Genomic DNA, 27,705 nt, shown 5'->3' on the forward strand with positions numbered 1-27,705 from the left:
ATCAAGCTAAAGTAAATAAAACAAGCTATTGTTTGTTGGTCAACGGGCAAAATGAGCAAGAAAACATGGTGACATTGCCCCGTACTGTCACTGGCCCGAACGTCCCCCGCACGCGGACTGGTTACACGTGGCACGGCCCGTGGATCTGAAGGACTGCTGTGCTGACATGCATTTGGTTAGTGCAAACAGCTCTCCAGAATACAGCTGACGGAAAGAAGCAGGATGCACATACAGCGTCATTACTCTCACACTGAGCTCTATACTGCCTTGTGCACACGCATGGAAACAAGGGGGAGTCTATAAGAGCATCTCTGGGGGCGCCTGGGTGGCACAGCGGTTAAGCCTCTGCCTTCGGCTCAGGGCGTGATCCCGGCGTTATGGGATCGAGACCCACATCAGGCTCTTCCGCTATGAGCCTGCTTCTTCCTCTCCCACTCCCCCTGCTTGTGTTCCCTCTCTCGCTGGCTGTTTCTATCTCTGTCGAATAAATAAATAAAATCTTAAAAAAAAAAAAAAAAGAGCATCTCTGAAGACAATGAGACTGTGAGGGTGATGAACACTAACTGGGATTCTAAGATTCTTATCAGACAATTCCGTTCCAATTTTCTCCAGCTAGATTGATTACTACCTTTGTAAGCAAACGAAAACAATTTTAAAAGGCTCGAAATTAATAGATGAACTCTGACATTCTTTTATACGCTTTTTTCTTAAAAACACTGTGAAGTAACTCTACACAGTTTGGTTTTCATCGTGAGTGACAAGCTCTCCTCTGGATCTGATCACCGCCATACCAAATAGAGATAATTACCGGCAAACGTTGACTCAGGCCCAGCATTGCGTTCAGCTCTCAGTGTAGATCGCCGTCCTAACTCTGCACACCAAGGCAGGCATCAGCATCGCCCTCACTCTACAGCCTTGCAAGCACACACCAAGGGCACGATACGGTGGAAGCAGGACCCGCACCAGACCCTCTGCCACAACAGGGCAGAGTCACACAACTTCCGCAGCTACTGGGAACCACTAGAGGGAGGGAGGGAGGAAGCTGGCGGGGTAAACCCAGCACAGTCATACCTGGAACAGAAGCCTCTTAAACCCGCCCTTCTTCTCCTTATCTATCAAGTCTGCCTAATTTACATAGCAGACTTAGTAGAGAATACACAACAGCCGCCTCAAGACTACAGATAATTCCGCTTTTCACCCACACCCCCTGAGAAGGCCCGTGATGACACCACACTGCACCCATTTCTCCCGAAATACACGTCCTCACTTGTGGACAGTAACCCGAACGTTCTCCACTTCACTGACCCCCACCCATTCGTGCCTGGGTCTGTCCTCTGCCCCCCACCTACTCTGCCATCGCCTCAGTTTCTGTAATCTCTAGAAATAAGCTAAATTTACATCAGTTCTGACAGCATGCTCTACCGGCTGAGCTAGCCAGGTGCCCCTCGAGGCAAACAGATCTTAAACTGAAAACTCTCCAAATACACCATCCAGCACCCCCCATTGATGGATACCTGCTTCTTCATTTTCTTTCTTTTAACCGCCTATTCTTGCTGCCACAAACGTGTCAATGCACGATCCGTGGGGATTTCATTCGGGCCCCTGTTGTCCTGTTGACTCTGTGTCCTTTTTACAGTATTTACAGTATGCCTGGCTCACTTCATCCTGTGACACCACAGTTCCTACTGTGGCCTCACAGAGACAGGGCAGGATACAGGTCACTGCAAAAGGATGAGCTTCCACCGCGACATAAGTCGCGACATTCAGTACCCTGTCACTAACTGCCAGGTCCAGGTCCTTCTCGGACTTAAGGGAACTGTTCACCACGGAATGGAACTCTTGAGATCGTCATCCCTGTCTACCCGCTGGCTTTTCACCTCCATTCCCTTACCATTTCTCTTTAAATTGAGACAGACTATTATAGAATAGTCTTAGCTTTACAGAGACGCTGGAAAGATAGTACAGAGTCCCACGGATACCCCACACCCAGGTCTCCCTCCTGCTCCTAGCTCACATTACCAATGGCACATCAGGCACAACTCCTACATCAACATCGACTTATTATTACTAACAAAGTCTATACTTCATTCAGATTTCATTACTTTTTCTAAATCGTTTTTTTGTTTCAGAATCCAACCTAATTATCATGACTCCACAAGCTCTTCTTGGCTATGTCAGCTTCTCAGATTTTCCTTGTTTTTGACCATCTTGACCGTTTTAAGGTGTACTGGTTTGGTATTTTGTATAACGGCCCCCCACTGGGAATTATCTGTATTTCGCATGATGAGATTGGGGTTATGGGTTTAGGGGAGGAAGCCAACAGAGGTAATGGATCCCACCAAGGGCACCTGCCATCAGCATGGCTCATCACCGCTGATGACGGCCTTGATCATCTAGCTCAGGTGGGGTCTGCCAGGTTTCTTCACTGCAGCTGACTTTCTCCCCACACCCCTTTCCACACTGTCCTACACAAGTCATGAAGTACAGCCCATCCTTTAAGGTGGGATTTTATGCTCTGTCTCCTTCGTGGTCATATCTACGTAAATTACTTATAATTCTTCTGTATGGGAGACTTGTCACTTCTCACGTATGAGTATGGACTCACACATATCTATACTCTGGGTTATAATCTAAACAATGTTGCTCATTTTGTAGCAAAAATGATTAGAGCTTTAGGCCCTTCAGCTGGCTCTTGTGACACTTTGGCAGAGCACTTCCTCCCTTCTGGGACCAAGATGCTCAGGCCCCTCCTGGACTTCGTCCCCCCACCCCTCTCTAGCATCAGGCATTTATTTATCAAAGGAGCCCTGGTTCCTTTTATTGATGAATGACATTAGAAACCAGGCACTGGGGACCATGAAAGATTTTAATGCTACTGGTATGAGTGATTTTATAACATATGACATAAACCCACATTTCTCCTTCCTTTGCATTTAAAAAATATACATGTTCCCTTAGAACTGAAAATCAACATGCTCCAACAATTTCTCCAGTTCCCCCCAAACAGAAACTCTTCCCGTGAGCGGTAACCTTGTGGCCCAGGACAGAATACCATATCTAACCAGCCAGCCGGCACACAGACCGCAGCTCTGGCCACCTCCACCCCGCTGGCCGCCAGTGCTGCCATGCCCACGACACAGCCCCGCTCCTTCTCGAGTGCACAGGAGGGACACAGTGGTGTCTTGGTTCCCTGCTTCCCTTTTTTAACCTTCTTTAATAAAACCCCAGTCCCACAAACAGAGTTCTAAATCACAAATCTCCTCGCACCCTATTCTGTTTAGGATGGCCCAGGAGTCAGCAACGAGCAAGGACCACAGGCTTCTGAAGAGCATGGTGGGCTGTTAGTGACCTGGCCCTCACCATGAACAGACAGTTTTTTAGCTGCTACCTGACCTTCTGTGTTTCTGTGCCTTCATAAAGTCTCATTCCTCCTCCCGGGCAGCTCCCCCCACCTGCCCACATGCCTTCTTTGAGACTCGGGGTGACCACATCTCCCCGTGAAACCACCTCGGACATCGAGTACCACGCTCCGGACACCCGCCTCCCAGGTACCTCTACTCAGTTCCTAGGACATTATTCTACAATTCTACTCACTCATCTGAGTCTCCCTGCTAGCTGGAAGCTTCCTGAGAGTGAACGTTCTGTATTATTAGTTTCTGAATATCTAGCACTCAGCTGCCAATGGCTCAGCGCATGCTCAGTAACATCTGTTAAGTGAACTAAAGAGTAAAGAAATAAATGGACAAAGGAACAGATAATCGACCAAATAACCAAATACGTAAAACTATTCCTGTTATTCCTGAACCTCCATTTGAATTGAGGACAAACCCAGTATCACCTCAGACAAGATCTTCAATGATCTCCTCAATTCTGGTGATGTGTATTTTAAGCACTAGGAGTCTGGGAGGCTGAAGAATGTGACAACTGTGAACAGAAATCTACACCACAGTGAATGCTAGCTGTTTTCCGTTTAGGTTATTAATGGTCTCACTATTTCTACACCATCCACTGCAGGTCAGGAAACATTCTACTGAAAATAATTCTACCTGCTAAGATATCCTAGTTAATCTCAAATATTTCACTCATCTCTAACCAACTCCTTTTTGTCCTATCCGAGCCGCGAAGGGCACAACATACGTATAGATGTGTTCAGATAAACACAGACACGTGTCTGGCGCGTGTCCTCTATGCTGCACACGGTCACGGACTCTAGGCTATGCTGACATGTCACGTTCAGAAGTCAGGCGGTGAGCTGGTTCTCAGGGCCTCAAACAGGACAGATGGCCCAGGTGACACTCTTGCCCCTCACACCCTGGCACAAAGGAGGCTCGTGTTAATTATAAACAATAACTATCGCATCTCCTATGACCAGTTATTATTCCAAACGGCTGTACCTGCACTGTAACCCATTTGCAAAAATGGTTATTTCTACTTTACTGTGTAAATGACTACAACTCCCCTGCAAAATCTTGCTTTCAAAGTGGTGGGATATTAAACTTTCACACTGTGGCCGCAGTTGGGCTCCAAGAAAGTCCAAACAAAATCTGAAGCCAGTTAAAGCTGCTAATCATAGCAGAGGAGTAATGGATAACTTTTTACTTTATTTTACCAATTTATTTTACATCTCCCAAATACCACAAGGATTTCAGTAATAATACAGCCAGAAAAATAAGTGTTGGCCAGATGTGGCACTATTCCTAATGAAACTACAACGGACCTTTACTGGGACTTAAAGATCAACTCTCTCTTGCTGCGTGAATGATCAAAAAGACGAAGTGCAGAACCCCAGCCTCCCCAGACGAAAGCTCCAGCACGGCTTATCTGCGTCTACTACAACCCGATGTAGCAGTCCAATACACAGATTAATCCCATGACCCGAACATTTTTCAGTTATTCTAAATATCCTGATACATGAGCAACGAGTCACATTATCTACCTGTGAAAAAACTGTTCAACCACGTATACAGAGAATATAAGTAATAACTGAATCGGCAATTCTGAATTCAATGTCAACTAGAAGCAAAACTTCACCCCAATATGATTAAATCTACAGAGACGGAAGTTTGTGCTGATGTGCCATAGACATTATTAGCCTGAAGACATTTATCAACAAATTAAAATTTGTCTGCTCACACAGTTACTGTCATTAAGAATTCTTTGCTTAAAAAACTTCCCTTCTTCCAGACAGAATTGTTTTAGAAACAGTAGTGTTTCAGATTTTGAATTTAGCTTTAGGTAAACTAATAAACCCACAGTTTGAAGGCTGACTTATTTCTGGGTGCGTGCGGCACAGCCTCGGCGTGGGATACTTACTCTAACACTTCATAGTTGGACTTCTTCTCTAGCGCGTTGCCTCGCATCTCCCAGTACGAGCGCCTAAAACCAGGGAAGACATATTTACACACACGTATAAGGAGCGTCTAAGCTGCTGAACAGTAACTACTTTGTGGCTCAGCCACAAACATCCTGATACACTATTAATAAAGTCCGAATCTGACCCCTGGCATTACTCCCATGCCCCAGTGAAGCACAGACCAGTGAACACAGACTTTGTCCTATTGGACGATCTTGCTTTCTCTTTTAATGTGAAGCAGGTCTGGCTCCTTGTAAAGACTCCAGGTGTAAAAGAGGTTAGCTACATCCGCTGGCTGCTGTGCTCATCTCTCCACGAGAAAGTGCTCGCACGAGCAGGACAGCTACAGGGACACCAGCCTCCTGCTCTGGCCAGGCAAGCAGCACACCAACTCCTGCGGGGGCGCATGTGTCACCAAGGGGAACTGCATGGACGTGTCACAGAATCATCAGAGTAGGCTGTGCAGGCAGAGGCGCCAGGCTCCAGCACGGTAAGTGCCGTCTACCGTTCGGAACGTAGTCCGCACTGCCCCCTCTTACTCCAGATTACCCACTCAAGCAGTCTCAGGTCTCACTGGAGCCAGGTCCTCTCTCTACAGAACCTGCCACGCTCATACATAACACCTTACAAAAGGATAAGCCCTGGCTTGAGCTGCTTTGGGACACACGGATATGACACATCATTTCAAGTCGTGTTTTGGAGAATGAGACTTTGTTTCAAACCTGCCTATAATAATATAAAATACTGGTTTTGCTTTTCAAATTTGTTTGGCTTTTTCTTTGGCCTACTTAAAAATCAAAGTACTAGATTTAGATGAAAAATTACAAAGGGCCCCAAAAGGGTCACTTTATTGATTTTCTTGCTTTGTATTCATGTGGGGGGGGGTGTTAAGGGAGGGGCCTGGAGGGGGAGCTGATTTGTCAGGCTTTTCCTGCAATGCATTACTTCATAATGAAATCAGGGACACTGAACGAGGCACAGAGGAGAAGGATGAACACGGCACAGGAGGCCAGAGTGGGAAGGAGCAGGAAAGTTACCTAGAACCAAAGGAGGTCCCACTGCCACTCGCACAACAGCTCACGCTTTCCGATCTTGTCCTAGATAACCTAGTACAGCACTGTCTGTAGTGAGAAAGGAGCACCCAAGTATGCTTTCTGCCTAGAACTGAGGGCTCAGGGGCAGGACAGGAGCATGGAGACCAGTGAGGGATGATTTCTGTTACTGGGAAATAGAATTAATGCTGAACACAAACTTGAGTGAGCAGTTAAGAGTTATACCTTAACCACCCTTGGGTCCTTCTAGGGACTGGTATGTAACAGCCTCATGCAGTATAAAAAATAGTGATTTTGGGGGCAAATTCTCACTAACTGTTCTGAGCACACGTAATCAACTTTTGGCTAGTTTAACCAATTCATCTTAAACTAGCAGCCCAAAGGAAATTTTAATTGAAATCACATCTGAAAAAGGTAAAATATTCTTTTATTCAAAATTAAAATGGTAGCATAGAAAATAATATATGACACATGGTGACAAATGTTATCAGAAAGAAGAACGGTATTCTCAGATCTCCATTTCCCTTAACCCTGCAGCACGGCAGCCACCAGCCATATGTGGCTGTTCATGTCTCCATCTAAGTGGCGTGCACTAGACATCTAACCCCTCGGTCCCCACCTGTGGCGAGTGCTGACACCTGGGATCCCACAGACACAGCACGCTTCCATCCCCCAGGGGATGCCTGGGGAGCGCTCTCAGACCTGCTCACACACGCACACTCTCATCAATCATTCCACTCTAAATAGAATGAAACATCATTTTAGAAGATCCTAAGATTTCTAAAAGTAGCACTGACAACCTAATTCAAAATCTCAAATTTTTACCAAATTTTATTCAATATTTTACTAACAATCTTTATGAGGAAAAGGAAAATACCTGGATAATTTCCAAAATTACTGAACACCGCTGATGAGCAAAGCCCTCATTGCCTAGTTACCCCCTTACCGTATTTCTAGACAGCCCAACTTCAAAGCAATGTCCTGGTCCACGCGGTCAGCTATCTCTGACATGTAGTCGCTCTTCACCTGTAATCAGAAGGAATGGGGGAAACAATGCTGCTTTAAAAGAGCACAGTGCAGAGTCCACATTCCATGACTGTTTCCAGAGTGCCGTTCACATCCTCCAGACACCCTGGGCCAATACTTATGCTAGACGGTGGGTATAAAAATGAGTAATACCAAAAACAGCTACAGAAATAAAATAGGCTCTTACTAAGAACTCATCTAATCCATGAGCACTTAAACTTTACGAAGCAACTAACATCATCTGAGTCGCAAGCTGCTTTAGACCTTCACCATGCTGTCACAAGCAAAAGCAAGAAGGAAGATTTCCATTTCCGTGCAAATTTGCAGTGGATGTATTTTCTTAACTCAAACTCGTCCCAGCAGCATCCTTTGGACCCCAGTGGCAAGGGCAAAGAAAATTTATATATTTCAAAATCCATGTAACTCTGCAACTGACATGCTTCCACCTCACCATCACCTGTATGTGATTAATCTGCAGAGTCGTAACATGTATAAAATCTAACACAAAGAGGAGAGTCGGAATGAGCACTGGGTGTTATAAGCAACTGATGAATCACTAAATTCTACCTCTGAAGCTAATAATACACTGTAAGTTAATTAAACTGAATTTAAATTAAAAAAAAGAGAAGAATCCAGAAGAATTCCATCAGCACCTTCTGAGTAATGATTATGCTCAATTACAGTAACTGGCGGACCGCTGGCTGGACCTGAGAGCACCTGTCAGTGTGAAGACACGGCCCAAGATGAAACATGTAAGGTCTCCTTACAGAGCAGCATTAAGAGATCAACATCTGCAACTGATACGGCAACGGGGAGCACTGTTCTGAGCCTCAGTTAGGGAAATGTCATCGCTCCCCCAAAAGGAAGTCCACTATTCTCATTAGCAGAACTGTATTACAAACACTACACGCAATTATTCTATTTTGAATTTCACCGATACAAAATTTTGTGGAAATCTGTCTTGTCTCTTATTATGCAAGTATTTCAAACACTCTTGATTTTTGTCTCTTAGTGCTCAACTCTAAAATATTTACTCTCCAGCCCTTCACAGGAAAAGTGTGTTGACCTCCGCCATAGAAAAAAATTCCAAAGATCCTACTCTTCAACTGTCACCTCCTAGCCTGTCACCTCGGTTGATGAAAAGATTCCTACTCCCCAGTTAAATACTCTACCTTGTATCATATGTGTCACCATCATGACCTTGCCTTGCAAAGACCCCCGACTTCCAATCTCTCATTATCCCTTTAACTGCCTGACAAAACCAACGCCTATTGAAACAGCTGCCTGCCTCCTTTGCACGCTTCCTGCTGAGCAACCACAGAAACTACAGCACAGTACGAGCTTGGCCTCAGTTCCTGATGGCAAACCTCAAATGGTCGGCTGAAACTGTCCAGACACTCAGCAACGCTTGCCTAGGAAGTCTGCTGACACACTGATTCACACTTCCTCCAGTCAATTCACCACATGTCTTTCCTACAGTGAAAGTTAAAGTCTTCAGATGGGAACATCCTCTTTAATGTACCAAGAATCTAGAACCCAGTGTGCACCGTACTCACCTCCTCATTCCTTTCTCTTAAGGGGAGGAGCAATGACCAGTCACCTAGCCACAGGCAACCGTACACTATTTCTGATCTGAACATCATTTTCTCTCAAAATCTTTGCCATATTTTCCACATTAGCACCTAGACCTAGGTGGTCAATAATATTTATTGACAGAATGAGTGAGCAAATAAATGAATAAGGTCTTCAAATCGGGGTTTGGAGACCTCTGTAAATATCATTTTCCATGTAAGTAAGCAACAATTTCTATTGTTTACACGTAGTAGGTATTTAAGGCTGATTCAATGGAACTGATTTACTCAAACCACTAAATTAAGTTAAAAGCTTTAATTCTAGAATCATTTTGTTTATACTTCAACTGCCCCTTTCTCCTATATAGCAAAAAATAAATGTGAATTTAAAAACTAAGCTTTTGCATCCTAAATAGATTTATTACTGCACACAAAAACAAAGGCAAAAGAGATACATCAAGACATGTATTTCTATGAGTTAGAGAAACACCACAGTTGTTCTGACTGAAACAGTCGATCTTAGTTTATGGTTTGGTGAGGACTTCAAAGAAACCACAGCAGAGTATCAATTACATGCTGAGTAAAATTCATCATTATAAAATTATCTGGAAGATTAATTGTTATAATTTTTAAGCACTTTTCACAGGTGGGAAAACATAATCACATACTTTATTTCATTCATTGAAACCAGATTCACATTAGTTGCAAAAATGCAAACAGAGGAAATGATAATTTAACAATCTCTGCAGAAAATCCCATTATGAACATGACTTAAAAGCTCTGAGAGTTGTTTTCCCAGAGCAACGGTCTACTGCTCTTGGTTCTCAGAGCCGTGTGCCCATGGCCTGAAGCGATCGGCATACCCTGCAGGGTGGACTGACCCCACATGAAGCCACCCCAACAGACCCTCGGCTCCCCACATCCGTACCGCAAGCCCTGGGGCAGCTTGTGTCTGCAGGAGCACAGACGGCGAACCCCACCGGAGTTTCCTGACAGCCCCCCCAGAGATGGCGTTCTCTGAAACCACCATGCACGTTCACGTACTGATACTGTACTCAGGCATTTTTCTTCAGGACTCAGGGTTCTATATGCTCAGTGTTCATTTCTCTTTTTAGATATTTCTCGAATACCTTTCAGCTCCTACCCACTTCCAGTGGAATTCACTGCCTTTCGTTTGTGAAATAAATCCAATTTACTGAGCATTTAAGTGCATGTATACATATAAAATTGCTTAAAGTAAACATACTGAGCACCCTGTAGGCAGAAATGTATGCAACATGCCCTGTAATCCTCGTAGCATCACTGTGAGTTGGACAGTACCATCACCCCCAATTTAAAGCCTTAGAATAAGCCTAACGGGAATGCAGGTGACAACAGAGGGGCTGCCTATTATTTAAGGAGTACCTATCAGGGCCGAGGCACTATGCTAAGTGTTTCACATACGTTATTTGCAATCTTTACAATGTCTCTTCAAGGCTGGTATTAGTCGTCCCATTTTATACATAAAGATCAGAAAAGTTAATTCACCCCAGGTCACACAGCAAATGTTGTAAGATTGAGGACTCAAGCACCAGTCTGCTGACCCCTACAAGTTTGGCTTCAGTGTGTGCCCACATCGTCTCCGAACTCTTTCACAGGGAAGACCACAGTCCTCCTCCACGAGAAGAAGACTGGGGGCAGGTGGGGAGCACATCCCATCACCCTGCTGCCTGCTGGGGCTGACGTACTGACTTCCCGCACACAGCCTGCTTCGCCTGACCAGAGATATCGTGCTGTACTCTCTCTTTATACCACAGACAATACTGTGTGCTGACCCCAAGTACAGCACATGAGCAAGCAACTTCCAGGGAAAGACCTCTGAGAGTTGGTGTTTGGTTGGTTTTTAAAGATTTTATTTATTTATTTTAGAGAGAGAGAGTGTGTGTGTGCGAGCAGGGGAAGGGCAGAGGGAGAGAGAGTTTCCCAAGCAGACTCTTGCTGAGCACAGAGCCCAACGCGGGGCTCAATCTTACAACCCTGAGATCATGACCTGAGCTGAAACCAAGAGTCAGAGCTTAACCAACGGAGCTACCAGGTGCTCCCGGTGTTTGTTTTTTCAAATTAATCTGTGTCCATGTTGATGTCAATGTCCTACTTCAAGAAACAGGGTGTATTTGGACTTCCTTCTGTGGCAAGTACTGTATTGACATTCAGGAGGTTTTTTCTTCCTACTTGCAAACAACCCAAGTTCAGTAAATCCTCCCAGTGAGTGAGCTTTGAGGCTGGTTCTGGGGTCCCCATGACCAGAGTGCTCCTACCAATTTGAGAGTCTGTCAAAGTCCCTGAGGCAGGCTGAAGGAGCATTTATAATGCCTTCCCATTTCTAAAGTCTTTCATACAAAAGGATGACCAAGAAATATGGGCTGAATACAGTAACTATGCAGGGCTTACCTACATCCTCAATAACATGAGTTCTTCTTGAATCAACAAAAATATACAGGAGTGGAAAAAGAAGAAATGCACATTACTCAATCTATCAAATAAGTACAGAAAATAGACCTTCGAATAAGTCAGACTTAGACCTATAATTATGTTATCTTTTTTTTTTTTTTTGAAAAGGACAGCTGATAAATTCCCATGTTGAAAATGTCAGGTATTAAAAGAATAAAAAGTTAAAAGACTCTTCAACTTGGAACTGCCATTTCAAAGTGTTTTAAATGACAGAAAGCTTTATAACCAAGAAAATACAGATGAAGAAATCAATTTCTGATAATACAATTACCTGAATAAAAACTTGTAAAAATAAAAAACTCAAAATAAAAATCACAGGAACAAGAAACCACACATCTGATACCTCAGTATTTCCCCAGGCATGTTCAGATTCTATTCCTCAGGGTGAGGTTACAGCTCTGCCTTTGGTATCTTCTTTGAACTTCGTACCGGAACTCCTTTTGTCAAATAAGTCATAATTATGTTACAGGTAACATTTTCAGGACAGGATGGATGGATATACAGGTAACACAGGAACAACGCGTGTTCAAACTGTGTGGGTCCACTTATGCATGGATATTTTTTGATAAACACAGTACAGTCCTATAAATGTATTTTCTCTTCCTTATGAGTTCCTTAATAACATTTTTTATCTCTAGCTTACTTTATTGTAAGAATATTGTATATAATATATACAACATACAAAATATGTGTTAACTGACTATGTTTTAGTAAAGCTTCCTTCTGATCGATGCTAGGCTAGTAGTAGTTAAGTTTTGGGGGAGTCAAAAGTTATAAATGAATTTACAACTGTGCATGGGGTCAGCACCCCTCACCCCCCATTGTTCAATGGTCAACTGTACTCATTTTAATCTTAAAATATTTGTAGGAGAAAACAATGGGAACCCCGTGTCTGACCCACGCATCCTAAGAGCTTTAATTTCGAGTGTCAAATGATTTCCATACAAGTTCTGCATCAATACAAATCTAGTTAATACGACAACTTCTCGACCAAACATGGGTGGGCATGGCTCTCCCAACTAATGGTCACCGTTATTCGCAAAAGATTGCCAACCAAATACACCATTAACAAATGAGATTGCAGATAAGGAGGAATAAAATGTTATATGGCAAAGGAAAAGTTTGATTTCTGGGTAAGACACACTTTTCTTGCTTTATAACGAGCCATTAGCTTTCGCATCAAAACTTAGTTTTATAACTTCTACTCTACAGTGAATAGGGTTATAACAAGATTCTAGGTTATTTTTAGAGTGTGCTGATTAATAGCTCTCAGAATATTCTAAAATGGGTCAAAAACACTTAGTGAATCATTTGCAGTATCTCACGTTGGTAGTCACATTTAGGACATCTTTAAATGAAACCGTGTGTCCACAAGACAATCTCCAACCAGATACCAACATTCAATACTTCCATTGACATGCTGTTTTCTTCATGACACCATCCAAAACAATGGACAAAATGAATGGTGGGCATAGATGAAATTTCAAAATAATAAAATTAAGGTACTTTATTATAAGTGCTCTCTGTTTCATGGGATCGGAATGGTGGGAGAGAGAATCTAAACATAGTTCTTTTATTTCTGCCCTGATAAAAGAGCCAAAATAATAAAAATACATGTTCTTCTAAAATAGAGATCACAACAGGTAACACTCAGGAGTGTTTACTAGGACCCTAGAGATTCCCGCATGTGAAATTCAACAAAATAACAGCTGTAACAAACACACAAGGAAACATATCACTGACCGAGAATCAGGGAAAGCAGCACCAACAGATGTCAAGCCCAAGAGAATTTCGGATGTTAGGATTCAGATTCAGAAGAGACATTACCCCTACATGAAATGGTAAAGAAATAAAAGGCAGAAAAATCAGAAAACTGTAAGAGCCATTAATGATGGCCTGGCCGATTTTCTTAAAGGGGGGAAGGGACACAAAACTTAAAAAAATGCTAAATAAAAACTCAGCAAATGCATTACACATCAAAGTTGGTCGTGGCTGAGGAGTGCTGTGACAGATTCACCTGAATCGTGGATTCCAGGGGGACCAAGAGCCGAGACAGAAGAAGGAAGTGGATGCACAGGGAGGGCAGCCTGAGAAGTTCTAATGGGGACCCACATGGAGACCTCAGGCCAAGTCACCAAGAAGGGAGAAGAGCCAAGCTCTGAGTTGGTATCACAAGACATTTCCACAACTGATGAAAAGAGATGAGCCCCCAGGTACAGGGTGCACACCACAGATCAAGCAGGGAAAATGAGTGGAAATCCACACCTGGTTTGTAATAAAACTGCTGAACACAAAAGATAAAGAAAAGGTCTTAAAGCCACCCAGAGAGAAAGACAGGATGACAGCCAACTTCTCAACAGCAAAAATAAACATCAGCGTTCTGAGAGAAAACACTCCCTGGCCTGACTTGTACCCAGAAGCAGGAAAAAGAATCTTAGCCACACGGGAGGCCTGAACAACACTGTCAACAACCTTGAATTCATGGCTATTCGTCACACTCCACGCTCAACAATCACAGAAGACACTTTCTCCTCCGGCAGAACCATAACTTTGACCAAGCCGTGCTGAAACAGGTCTAAACAAAGTCTGAGCTACTAGCATCAAATGGAGCACAGTCTCTAACCACAATTCAAAATTATTTTAGAAACGAACCAAAGGTGATACGTGTTTAAATCGCCTTAAGATAACTTCTGTTTCTACCAACACAGTGGACCAAATCTCCTGATGAGGCTGCTCAGTGAAAACAACTAAATATGCTGAATAAAACATTTTAAAAAAAATCGTCTGGAATGCTTCTATGAGCTGGGTGACAAACAAACAAAACAATACCAAAACCCTAGTCAGGCCATTGAGGGAATGCAGAGGCTCGCTCAGGGAGATCTCAGGTCAGCTTCTACCATAGGCCAGAACACACACTCCTCATAAAAAGGGACAACTTGCAAAGGGAAGTAAGCAAGGGGATGATGGACACACAGGACCATGGTTGCCTGCATGGAGTGAAAGCATGGGGGTGGAGGGATGTGACAGGGACGGAGGACCAGGAGGCATCAGGTGTGTTCTCTTCATTTGGGCTGTAGGATCACAGGCACTCACGCTAGTACTAAGTATCACGCCGCACAAAAGCATGCATGGATTGGCTGTTACCAAACTAAACAACTAAAAAGAATCAAGGTCCTCAAATTCTGGGCCCCTTAACAATAGATCCATTTAGCTTGGAATTCAGTGAAAATATATGTATGCATATATGTATACATCTTACATATTTTCATCAAATAGTAAAGATTTTAAAAATTATAGAATGGGTGTCATTTGACTCTGAGGCTTCTATTAAAAAACTTATCCCTGAACTCAGTAAAAATTTCCACACTCAAGTTCTTACAAAATATCTCAGTTTCATTCATAGTTAAATAGACCTTGGCTATAAAGAGCTGCTGAAGGGCCACATTTTTATTTATACCGTGTGTGTGTGTGTGTGTGTGTGTGTGTACACGTGTGCATGTTTAAATAGGAGGAAGTTCCGAATTCCTAGCCTATTTTTCAACGATGGAATTAAGCTCGTTCCCAAGCTGGGTCCTGCCTGCACAGGAGAACATATGGATCACCTACAATAGTTCTGGAATTTCCACATGAGCAACAGGACAGATTCTGCCCTGGAAGGTTACCACAAGAAGCCGAATAAATATATAAGTACTTGTCAAAGCAGCAATGCAAAAATCATACTATTTTCAAAACTTTGTTAGATCAGGGTAAAAATAAAAATACATACAACTTTCCACATAAAAGGAATTACGTATGTTCTATACATGGCCTGTTTTAAACACCAGCATTTAACGTAACGCCTTCCATGTGTATGAACAGAGCTGTACCTCTCTCATCAGGACGGGCGCACACATTGGATGCTCAGCAGAACTTATTTAACCAATGCTTTCACTGACCTTACTGACACAATGCTTTCAATTTCGCTTCTGTTAGTGCACTGTTCCTATGAGCACTGTTCCTACAGACACACGTAAATCTTACCTCTTTAGAGTAAACCCCTGCAAGCAGAATTCTTAAGAGTATTAAACTGCCTATATTCCACTATTTTTTCCATACCAAACTGACAGCAGTGCCACATACCAACATGAAAGATATGAATATATTCACGGCTCTTAGTATAGCTGCCAACTCATTGGTTGTGACAGCCACGGTCCTCCCTCGCCCCCTCCTCTCTGTGGTTTGCATACGCCTTTACCTTCCTCTGTCTCCTGTCCCTGGTTCACTGGCATGGATCAGCCATCGACATGGGCAGAGGGCGGTATCATGACTGCACTTGTATTTCTTTTAAAATACAAGTACTTGGTAAAATACTAAAAAAATCATACACAAAATGAAAACAATTCTTAGGATAAAGATACTTTAAGTGATGTCTGAGAATATTTTCGGGACTTCCTAAAAATGTGCCATATGACTTCACAACTATAAAAGATTAAAAGGGGTCAGGTTGAAGAAGAGAAAGTGCAGGAACGGGAGAAAGCAGAGGGCAGGGTGGAGGCACACAGGAAGGAAAGGGATACGTCGCATCCCAGAAGGTGCAGCACACACTCCCGTCGTGATCTGCAGATGGTAAATGCCTAATGCTCAGGAGCCTGGTGCTGCCTACAGACTGAATGTCGAATAATACTGGGGCAGGTGTACAGTGGACAATTCCACCTCACTTATCGGGATGGGCAATATCCCTGTCTATTTTAGTAGATGAGACAGTTAGGCTCGGGGAGGCTCACAGAGCTGTTACACACACAGTGAGCACACGACCATATGTGCACTCCCTACCTCTCGGATCCTACAAAGACCATTCAACAGAATGACACAGGCCGTAGTGAGAGATGTCCTACGAGTAAGAGAAAACTGGGGCCACACCAGCATGTGAGGTACAGAGACAGAAGCAAGGTTTCATCAAAGGAAAAACTAGGGCAGCAGGTAGCAGCATGGAAGGAACAAGAACGGGGCCGACTGCGAGGTCAGCCTACGAGTTATGAAAGGGAGGGACTGCGAGCTAATGAGGCCTGTATTATGGATTCCAGAAATCCATGTCACTAAAGTAGTCACAGACTTCCTCGGGGGGGGTGGATTTTTTCAAAGAAATTATGCCAGTAGTGGTAAAGATCATCTACAAGACAGAGAAACACCGGGCAAACGTATCAGTTAACTAAACTCTCCTGTCACCTCCTTCACTCAAACACAAAGTTCGTCAGACGGCTACGGATGGGCTGGGAAAACACATACGAGGAGCAGTTTGAAAACTGGAAATCACCTCTGTGGTATGAGTGGGCCCCCAGCAATCTCAACTGGAATCTAAACGTGACTTTTCTCTTTCCACTGGGGGCCAAATGTCAACTCCCTCCCCATGCAACTCTGTATTGACGTAAACCTCCCAAGTGCCCGTCTGGCCACGTGCCTCACACTTCACATTTCCGGTGGCACCAGAAAACAGACCCCGTATCTGGAAACAGTGTCCTTGGCTTCCTGCGCTCACAGCTTGGATCTTATAAGCAGGAATATCCAGCTTTCTCACATCGGGAAATAAAACGACCTACCTTCTTACCGCCTTCCTTCTGACATTAGCCTACCTCTTCTCTTTCCTGACACTAGGGTCCTGCACTGATGCAATCCACCTCTTTATTCTCATGTCCATTTGGATCAGTCTCCCAGTCCTCTGAAATCCACCCAGTAAATATGCTTACTACCACAGTTAGACTTTGTCTCCCCCATTTCTTGCCTAAATGGCTGGAGAGCCTCCTAACTTGCTTGCAGCCTTCGTAAGACCCATCCAGTCCAGGACGGATGCTGTCGTCACATCACTGTGGTCTTATTTCACAATGACGAAAGTTCTCATCAAGACATTCACTAACTACATTCCTTAAATAGCTTCCCTTACTCTGCAGGAGAAAACCTACGACCTTCCTTTTTCATGATGTGTGCCCTATCTCTTCTCCGGTTTCTTCTCAAAACTTTTTAGCTCAGATTTAAATGTACCGTGTTTCCTAAAGTACATCTCTTCCTCATCTACAAAGTTGGGGACTGCTCACATGACCCTTTCCAGGAGAGCCACCTGGGCTACGAACGTCCACTGGGTTAGCAGACCCTACTGTGCACGGGCACATCCTCTGTGCTTCCCGACAGCAGAGGACGGAGCGCAAAGTAGCTGTTCACAGGAGCTCCTCGCCCAGGTGAGGAAGTTCGGGTGCAGACTCTCTCATTTATTTCCTCTGCATTCTTGACCCACAGCAGACATTTAATAAGTATTTTTATTAAAACAAAGAACTACCAAGTGCATTTGACTGCAGAATGTGCGCGCGATTGTCAGCTATTCCCCGGACCTGTGTTTGGCACTCTTCATGAAAACTAACAAGCAATGTGTATTTGGCCATAAAATTATGTGGGTTCATTTACGCCACATGTGTTTATCGCCTAACTAATATCTGAAGGGGTAAAAAGCAAGTTACTCAGTGTAAAAGAAAAAGTCAATTCTGCCTCGATTGTGCCGACTACTCTGGAGATTACGTGAATACAGTTGGCTCTGACACCAAATTCTACATCTGACCAATTAGCTGATATTCAGGCATGGTAATTATACTTGAATTAAAGACAAACCAATGCTTGTCTCACTTAGGATTTACTGTCTCCACATAAAAGAAGTATCTTTTAAGATTTGCCCAAGCATACAAAAATTCACAGTGTCAAAAATTCAAAATTTCTCACTGGTTAGAAGTCTCTCACTGTCATGCTGTGACAAATATACATTCTCACAAATGTTAGGTTTAATCTAACTCTAAAATAAAACATGTAGTAAGTAGGATTCAAAGACACAAAGAAAAAAGTATATTAAAGCACCCTCCTATACCTGTTGATAGAAGAAATTCAGAGTTGGCTTGTCTTCAGTAAACTGGTTTAGAAATCCTTTTGGCAAATAACGAATTCTCAATTCATATCTAAAAAATAATTCACAAAATAGAACAATTAGAAATAAGTAGTTTTCTCAATTCATAGTCTACAATTACAGCATTATTTTGAGTATGGCATAACCAACTACTCCAAAATATTATTTTAAAAATAAGCTAAAATACAATCAATTTTTAAGCATAAATTTTCAAACTTTCCAGCACAAAGACATGCACCTCAGTGTCTAGAGCCCAATGATCCTGTAAGGAGACAGAGCAGGAAAGAAGCCCAGAAGGAACCCGGTCCTAGCAGTCACTGTCCACCATGCGGCAGGGGCGGCACCTCCCCACACTTCCCCCGAGGACTGACCCAATGAGCATGGAATGACACAGAACGTACTCTTTCATGTCTGGCCTTTGTTCGTTCACTGACATGCTTGTGAGATCCAGCCTATCTGGTAGCTGACGGCCACTCACAGCTGGGAAATGCTGTATTCCATGAAACACCACATCACTGCTAAGGGCCATCTGACTTATTCCTGCCTTTTTGGCTATTACGAGGATACTGCTATAAACGCTTTTTTTCTTCCTCTAAGCATAAAATAATTTAATTGTTCAGGAAGCCACACTTCAAGAGTGGTCAAAACAAATTTCACCAGAATGTTCTCTCCGTATCTCTGTGCATGTCCTTTGGTGAACGTACGTACACACTTCTGTTGGGCACATGGACATGGACTAGGAGTATCTCACACACACACACACACACACACACACACACACACACACACACACCTCTGCGTGAGCACATGTCACCTATCTGGGAGCTGAAGAAGCCACACCAATCCAAAGTCCCAACAGCCTGGGGTGTTCTGGATCCTCTCCACCCCCACCTCCACCCAGCATTTCTCTTTCACCGTGGTCACTGATATTTATGGCAGTAAGTGTAGAGAGGACTGGGAACACCCTCATTTGATGACTGGCCATTTTGGAAATCTCTTTTTGTGAAACACCTGTTTTTTCTAAAGAGTTGTCATTCCCCCTCCCCAACCCCCATCTGACCTGTAGACATGCCTTACATATTCAGGGCACGAGGCCATTGTTAGACTCCTATCTTCTGCCACTCCAAGACCTGTCTTTCACTCTCTTGGTGGTATCTTGCAAAACTTATTTTAAAAATCTTTTTATTTTAATGTTATCTTTTGAAGAAGAAAGTTCATAATTTTTATGCAGCCCTATTTATTTGTTTCCTTTTTAGGAAATTCTTTTAATGTTTTGTTTATAAAATATTTGCCTACCCAAACGTTATAAGAAGATCTATTTTTTCTAAAGTTTTATTACTGACGTTTAAAAAAAATGTAATAGTCTCACAAGGAAAACATGCAAACAAAGTAGTAAATATAATTCTTTTGGTTCAGTTAAGGGTGGAAAAAATGCAAGGTACACACACACAAGTTCTGCTAAGAGTTTTAAGTGTCCATCTTCATCAAAATACACAACTGCCGAACGATGAGTTTCCCTTCTACATCTACTCGGAGCCAGGTCAACAATTTACTGCAAATATTCTATGTGGGGCGGTCATTTGTGGAAGCACACCAGAGTTCATTTTGAACCGAGGACTTACCAGGCACTTCACATGCACTCTCTCCTAAGCCACGTAGCCATCAGAGAACAGAGTGCTATGAGCCGCACTTGGCAGGCCAGGAGACGGTGCTCTGCAAGCAGCAGTGGTTGGTCCCGAGCCACGCTTGGCAGGCCAGGAGACGGTGTTCTGCAAGCAGCAGTGGTCGGTCCCGAGCCACGCTTGGCAGGCTAGGAGACGGTGCTCTGCAAGCAGTAGCGGTCGGTCCTGAGGCTGCACACTTGGGGTCAGACAGGACACAGGAGGCTTTCGCTAGGAATGTCATCTCATTTAATGATAAGGAAAGAGACTCCGGATCAAACACTGGGCAGCCTGGCTGCACATCCCTGCTGTGACCAGCCAGCACCCTGATGATGCTGACAATGGCCTCAACGGACACATCATGACTACTCAGGGCCTGACAGTGATGGTGATGAGGACGTGACCCACGGCCTCCTTGTAGTCAGCCATGGCCCTGACAGAAGCAGGAAGGACGTGGGCTCTGCACCGGGACCGCCTGGGCTGGGACTCTGGCTCCGTGGCCCATCCACGGTCTGCCATCGCCTCTCTGCACCTTGGTGTCTTCGCAAGGTTGTCAGGAGCGCAGAATACCGAGCACACACACCGGCACACAATAATCGCGGGCTCCACGGATTACTTATCACCCTAGTAGTTACTCCACAAATACTGATTCCAGCACCAACCCCATCCTAGGCACAGCTCCTGGGGTTGGGAAGACACCAGTGAACAGAACAGGCAAAGTGCCGGCTCTCTAAAAGTTTATATACAATTTGTGGTGAAAGTCAGACAGCAAATACACAAACATCTATGAGGTGGCAGTAAGCGTGACAAAGACAAATAAGCGAGGTGAGGGTGAATAACAAGTGATGAAGCATTATTCCACACAGGGTAGCTGGCAGAGGACACTCTGATTCAGTGACATCTGAATGAAGATCTGAGGGGAGGAAAGGAGTCATTCAGTCATGTGCAGGGACAAGAGTTCTGATCTGTTGGAAGAGAATGGGCGACGGCCCTGAGGCTAGAGGATGTGTGGGAAGGCAAAGGCAGCTCGAGCCCAGAGTGCAAGCACTGAGTAGGAGGGCTGCAGGGAGAGGTAGGATCGGGAAGTGGCAGATCACAGAGGGCCCTGCACGTCCTGACTACGGAGCTCGGAGCACTGGGAGCACAGCAGGGTCGTCACAGGATGTACGTTTCTCAGACCAGGCAGGTGACAGTGTGTAGGACAGACAACAGGGCCCAGAGGAAGAAGCAGGAGGCCCGAAGGCGAGGACAGTACCCTGGCTGAGAAGTAATGACCAGGTTAGTATCTCACCCTGTTTTCACTGATGGGAAAAACGCTTCAGGGCTTTAGGTAAGTAGCCCAAAGTCCCACAGGTAGGAAGAGGCAGACAGGGATTCCTCTCCAGCAAGTACATGCACAAATGCCGCGGAGCAGAATGAAACTAAGAGAAGGCCCCTATGGCTCAAAAACAGAGGAAGAGAACTGACCTTACTCTTGTGCCGGCAGGCTAGCTCTTCAGATCGTGGGAAGGATTCTGGTCCCTGCTTCAATCGGTACAGTCTGGCTTGTCTGTCCCCCCACAGCCCTGCTGAACTGCCCAAGGTTGCCTGATCTAATCGCATTCCATCACCCTGGCTCAGTCCTTAAACCACAGCACCCAACCCTCACAGCCTACTCGTCCACGAGTGCTGACATCCCCAGTCCCCTCTCGTCCATGAAACTTACCATTCTCCTTACCCTTCCGTTACCATTCTAAGAGCCTGGCTGCATCCTGAGACACATTTCCACTATTCTGCTGTCTGCCATTCCATGGATTTCTGCATAGCAGCTAAATATAACAGGCCCCAAATACATCATCCTTTTGCTTCTTCTAAGAAATAACTTCCTATTAAGGCCACTGACACTAACCTCCTCAGTCTTACCACCAACAATGAGCACCAAGATACCCATAAGCTAATCAACTAATGGCGAGGTGGAGTAGGAAGTGTTTGGACAAAGAATCTGTTAACCTTGATACTGAGAAGGGTGAGCTAGCCAGTCTGTGTGTAGTGAAATAAACCACAATTTCCAGAAACAACACAGATATTGTTGTTTCTTGATGGGTCCTGCAAATAATGTGGTATTGGACAACTCTTTCTTACAACAGACTTCCATTTAAAAATCCTCAAAGAAGGATGGAGATAGAAATTCATCGTTAGGCAAAAATTACAGCAGTAATAGCTGTAAGAAAGAATCATCAATAGTACTGAGATTAATGGGTGAAAACCAATGAGAAACAGGATACCTGCATAGTCTCAATATATCCCCCAGCACGTACTTCTAGTTACAAAAGAGAAAACAGTAACTTCACAGTGGAGAAACCTGGCCGGCACCTTAAACCAAGTGATCCAAGTGCAAATCACCTGTAAAAAGGAGTCGCCTCATCATCACAGACTTCCCGATAAGCTGTGCTGTGACGGCTTCAACAGCCTGGCTGTCGTACTCTTGCCAACAACACACAACGTCAATATAACCATGAAAAAAACCCCAGACCAACCCCAATTGGCGGACACGGTACAAATAACCAGCCACTATTCTTCAGAAGTGTCAAGTTCATGAAGGACACAGACAGACTGAGGAACTGTCCCAGATTAGAGAAGACTTAAGGAGACCGTGAACAGCCACACGGTATCCTAGACCAGGAAAGGGATGGTAAGTGGGACACCTGTGGAAATTTGAGTAACATCTGTAGATCAGTTAATAGCACTGTATCCATGTTAAGTTCCTGGTTTCAATTACGTACTATGTTTATGAAAGTTTCAACATTTTAGGGGAGCGAGGTGAAGAGTATGCAAGGCTTCTGTCAACTATTCTTCCAACTTTTGATACATATTGAGAATCAAAAGAAATTCGCAGACTGATTGTTCCATAACCGTGGTAACAACACCCGTAACACCCACCAGAACCGCTCTCCAACCAGCGTCTCTGGAGCCAATCTGTGGCCACAGACCCACCGGAAACGGACGGACACTGACCTATGTCCCTGCTGCTCGTATCTGGTGCAGAAGCATCCAGTACATGTTTAACACCAGCAAACTGAAAGTCCGTCCTCATTTTAAAGGCATCACTTCCAAACCTGTCAAGAGTGCTCCTCTCTTCATTGTCTTTCTGCTTTAAATCTCAGCAATGCAGGATTACAATGAAAGACTTACTTTTAAATGAAGGCATGAGCAGAGGCAGTGTCATTTCAAGGTAACACAGGAAACCATGAAACATAAATGAAAGCTTCCTAAACTATCATTATTCATTTTCACTTGTCTTCTTTGAAAAATGGCACCTTTCCTCTCTATAAAAGACTTTTTCTCCTGCCGAGGTCTGAAACCAGTGGTGTCCTTGCAGAGCGAGGGGCTGCTACACGGCAGGGACAGAGCAGCGCTAAGCAGGACCGCGTCCTGGTAACAATGAGGATGACTTCCCTCTGGTTCTTTACTTACATGGGCCACATTGTCTTACTTAACTGATGTGTTCCCAACAATATTCTTTTAGGGTTTTTTTTTTTTCTTCACTTTATAAAAGCTTATCATGCTATATGTCATCTTCTGGGACTTTTTTTTTTTTTAATTAAGGTAAAATTCACGTAACAAAACATTAGCCTTTTTATAAAGTGTACAGTTCAGTTGTACTTAGTGTACTCACAACACTTGCCTGGAAGACTCAATTCTGCCACGAGGTTACGTAGCTAAGATTTGTCTATACTGCTGCACATCCCTACTGTTCGTTCATTTTCACTTGCATGACGTTCTTGCAACTCTAGCCCGGAACAGACACCTAAGAGTCTCTCAAGGACAAAATCTGCAGTGAAAGTACATAGAGTGTGCAACGCCCCGATTTTCAAGCTGTTCACCAGATGGCTGTACCCATTTACCTTCTCACCAGCAGTGCAGGCAAGAGCCTGCTGGAGCCACCGCCTCTCCACTGTCAACAACTTACTTTTGGCCACGCGGAGAGTGGCAGACGGATCGTGCGGCCCAGATTCCCATCTCCCTAATGGGCGAATGAAGCCGACAGTGGCTGCCTATGATTACTGGCCAGACTTGTGTTCTCTTTATGACGATACCGTCGTGTTTCTGGCCCATTTAGCGAATTGTCTGCAATTTTCATATCAACCGGAAGAACTCTTGACACCATCTTTTGTTCATTACATATGTTGCAAATATCACCTCTCACTTGCAACTTGCTTTTTGCACTTTTAAAAATATACCTTTTGATATACAGAAGTTCTTTATCTTAATAAAGTCAAATCTGCTTTCTTTTATAGTGAACACTTTGGGGGTATTAAATCTTCCTACTGCAGGACCAGAGACACAGTCAACTCTATTTTCCATTAACGTTTTTTCTCACTTGATCCATCTCACGTGGGTGTCTGTATTATTTGAGGTAGGATCTAACTTTGTTGTTCTTCCCACAAGGAGAGCCATTTATCAAATCAGCCCTTTCGTTTCCCCAGTGGCGAGTCATGATGCCTCTGTGAGGTCACACTGCCTGCCTCAGTTACAACCACACTGTGTGCTGCAAGCTAGCTCACAGAGGTGTTTGAAGAGCTGAGGACTCAGGAGAGCAAGCTTCTATCTCAGGATTACTGGACCATAACAACAGAGCCTATAGCAGAGAGTCCAAAAAGAAAAAAAATCTATGTTCAAAAACCTCCCGAGAATGGAAATTAACATCCAATTATTGTGGTGAGTCCTTTGACTAAGACCTTACTTCTCAAAACTAAAGCCAGGCGTGCGGCTGCCCTCACAAAGCCACCCATGAACTGAGAAGACGCCTGCTAGCGAGGAGAAAACACTACCAATCATTCGTTTCTTGTCCGTACCTGTCTTACACAGGAGTAGACAAGAAACAGCTGAGTACACGGACTCCACTCTCTACCCTCCACCAGTGGAAGCTGTAGGATGTCAAGGAAGCTGTTAATAAACCTCTCAGAACCGCAGGTTTCTCACAAGTAAAATGGAAAAAGGTGAGTACCCACCCACTTGATAAAACTATCATAACAAGAATTAATTTTGGTAAAGTAAGCCAAGTGCTTCGCACAACGCCCTCCACATAGTAAGCAACATGTGTTAGTGTGAAAACACTGCAACGGACACACACTAGTAATGAATACACGTTACTATTCCACCATGCTGTGTTTCCTCTTACTTGACACTCTCACCACCACTAATTCACTTCTCACCTAAAAAGTTTTTCCTGGGTGCCTACTACTTACCAGGCACAACTAGCTAGAAACGAGGCACAGATCAGACAGTAAGACCAAGGCCCTGTGGGAGAAAAGTCATCCAGTGGATCGGCAGTGGGCCCTACAGACAGAACGGCTGGAGAAGACCACAGGGAAGAGGGGAGAGCAGAGCACTCGCCTAAATGATGGGAGGTCCAAGCCATGCTGGAAACGGCAGGGGAGCACATTCACCAGAGTCCCACCAGGTACAAAGACTCCAAGGAGCAGTACACGCTTGGCTTGTTCGAGAACCAGTAAGAGAGCCATGTGGCTAGGGTGGAGCAGGTGGAAAGTTCTCCAAGATAAAAGTCTGTCCCATTCACCAGGGAAGAAAGCTGGCAGCCGAGAAGATCCTGACCCAGTAGGTTTGAAAAGGGAACACTGAAATGTCAGAGCGCAAGCCGCAGGAGTGCAGGAAGGGGACTGAGAGCAAGAGGAGATGGGGCTGAGAGATGATCAGGACTCTCGAGTTGGCTCCACGGATGATGAGGAACTACTGGAAGCCTCTGCAGAAATGATTTACATATTTCCCTGGATGTGTATACTTTTAAAGACTTTTCAGCAAGTCCTATGAGCTCTACCTTAAAAAATCCTTGTACAACTGCTTCTCACTCCTTCTATTACTGCTCCCCCAAGCCACCAGCTTTTAGGATTTTTGTCTGGGTTAGGCAAAAACTGGTTTAATGGTTTCCTGTGTCTATTGAATGAAAGTGTGATTTCGATGCCAAAGACAGGTCTACAGAGACAAGAAAGAGGAAAAGAGGTCACTGGAGCAGCCCCCAAATTTAAATGCTAAGCAGAAGACAGTGAATGGTCGGTAAAGTAGGAGGGTTGGGCACACAAGAGGTGAAGCACAGAACACTGTTAGGTAAGAAATGACTGACAGCATCAGCTCCCACAGGAAGGTGGACTGGAGGGCGAAGGGGAAGAGCCCATGGGAGGATAGAACAAGGCAGCAAGAGGGTCTCCTCTGCAAACTGGAGTTTTACTTGGAACCATGAACTATTTAGGAATGTGTTTTCAAACTGATTAACACATTGCCATGTGCAGGACTCCGTATTTCCATGTTAAAAAGGATAGTGAAAAACATAATTTAAAAACTTTTTACTATTGTTTTCTTTTTAATTATTAGGAGAGCTAAGTTTTAATCTTTTATTACTATTTTTGCTTTATATATTTTGAGAAATGTCTTTAGGAACTTACAAGTTTAACAGTTCCATCTATTTCTACTCTTCATAAATTCTTGTGAAATGAGCCTTTTATTACTATGTGGTTGTTCTCCATATCCCTAAGAATGTTTTTCTGTCTTGAAACTTTTAAAACAGGATATTAATAAAGCAATACAAATCCCCTCATCCCCCTGGTGAGTAGGTAGGAAAATTCTTCTGTCTATTCATCCATCCATCCCTCTCCTATCTAACCATCCACCCATCTCTCCAGCCAGCCAGCCAGCCATCTATCCTTCTATCCATCCATCCATCCATCCATCCATCCATCCATCTTTCTATCCATCCATCCACCATCCATCATCTCCATCCATCCATCCATCTTTCTATCCATCTATCCATCCATCCATCTCTCTGTATCTATCCATCCACCCATCTTTCTATCCATCTATCCACCCATCCACCCAATTTTCTCTCCATCCATCTACCCAACACCCATCCATCCATCTCTCCATCCATTTCTATCCATCCATCCTTCTATCCATCTATCCATGCATCCCCTTCTCTAACCACCCATCCACCCACCATCCATCCATCCATCTTTCTATCCATCCATCCATCCATCTGCCACCATCCATCTATCTAAATAAAATTAAACAGAATAGAATGCCTCTGGATGAAAACCTTAGAATTCAGAGTTCTAGTGAGGCTGGGTATGGTTTTGTGAAGTACATATGTAGACCTATATGTACATAGTTCTGAGACACGTACATGTGTATGTGTACCGCATCTTAAGGTAAAATATTTCTTCCTGTAAGTCACATAAAAATGTCTTCGACATCACTGTTTTAGATACCTGTCATAAAGAGCAGATAGCTGGACTGTTTTTTAATCACACACTAACAATCTCTGACCAGTTACTGTTAGTCTGCTTGAGCTTATTTCCAAAGTCTAGTCTGTGACTCCTCTTTGTCCTGCTTTCCAGTCCCTTCCTTCTCTCCTTGCTGTGGGTCCCTAACACCTACTCACCCACATATTATTTAGCTTATAAAATCTACTTCTAATGTTTCATGGCTGTCTTAATATATAATTTTTTTATTTTTTATTTTTTTAATACATAATTTTACAACGTGGTTGAGAGCTTCAATTCTGACCACCTCTCTTCTGACATGCATCCACTATTTGGGTTCTACTTTTTTAATATAAAAAAATCAGTTCTTATCATTATTT

At 43.8% G+C, this 27,705-nt stretch overlaps 1 protein-coding gene across 13 annotated transcripts in view; it reads right to left on the bottom strand.

The window, feature by feature from the left end:
- Positions 1-27,705, bottom strand: part of PTK2 (protein tyrosine kinase 2) — a 262,938-nt gene that overhangs the window by 129,838 nt on the left and 105,395 nt on the right. For 12 of the 13 annotated variants that reach the window (XM_048212414.2, XM_057308018.1, XM_057308017.1 and 9 more), the window contains 3 exons: positions 18,376-18,463; positions 7,352-7,431; positions 5,314-5,376 (listed from right to left, as the gene is read on the bottom strand). In XM_048212414.2, the coding sequence (XP_048068371.1) occupies positions 5,314-5,376; positions 7,352-7,431; positions 18,376-18,463 (231 nt within the window). Of the gene's footprint in view, positions 1-5,313; positions 5,377-7,351; positions 7,432-11,835; positions 11,930-18,375; positions 18,464-27,705 lie in introns of those variants that run through there. The other variant, XM_057308024.1, reaches the window with a different exon arrangement.

Source organism: Ursus arctos, unplaced genomic scaffold (assembly GCF_023065955.2).
Source record: "Ursus arctos isolate Adak ecotype North America unplaced genomic scaffold, UrsArc2.0 scaffold_6, whole genome shotgun sequence".
In the NCBI taxonomy this organism is placed as follows: domain Eukaryota; kingdom Metazoa; phylum Chordata; class Mammalia; order Carnivora; family Ursidae; genus Ursus; species Ursus arctos.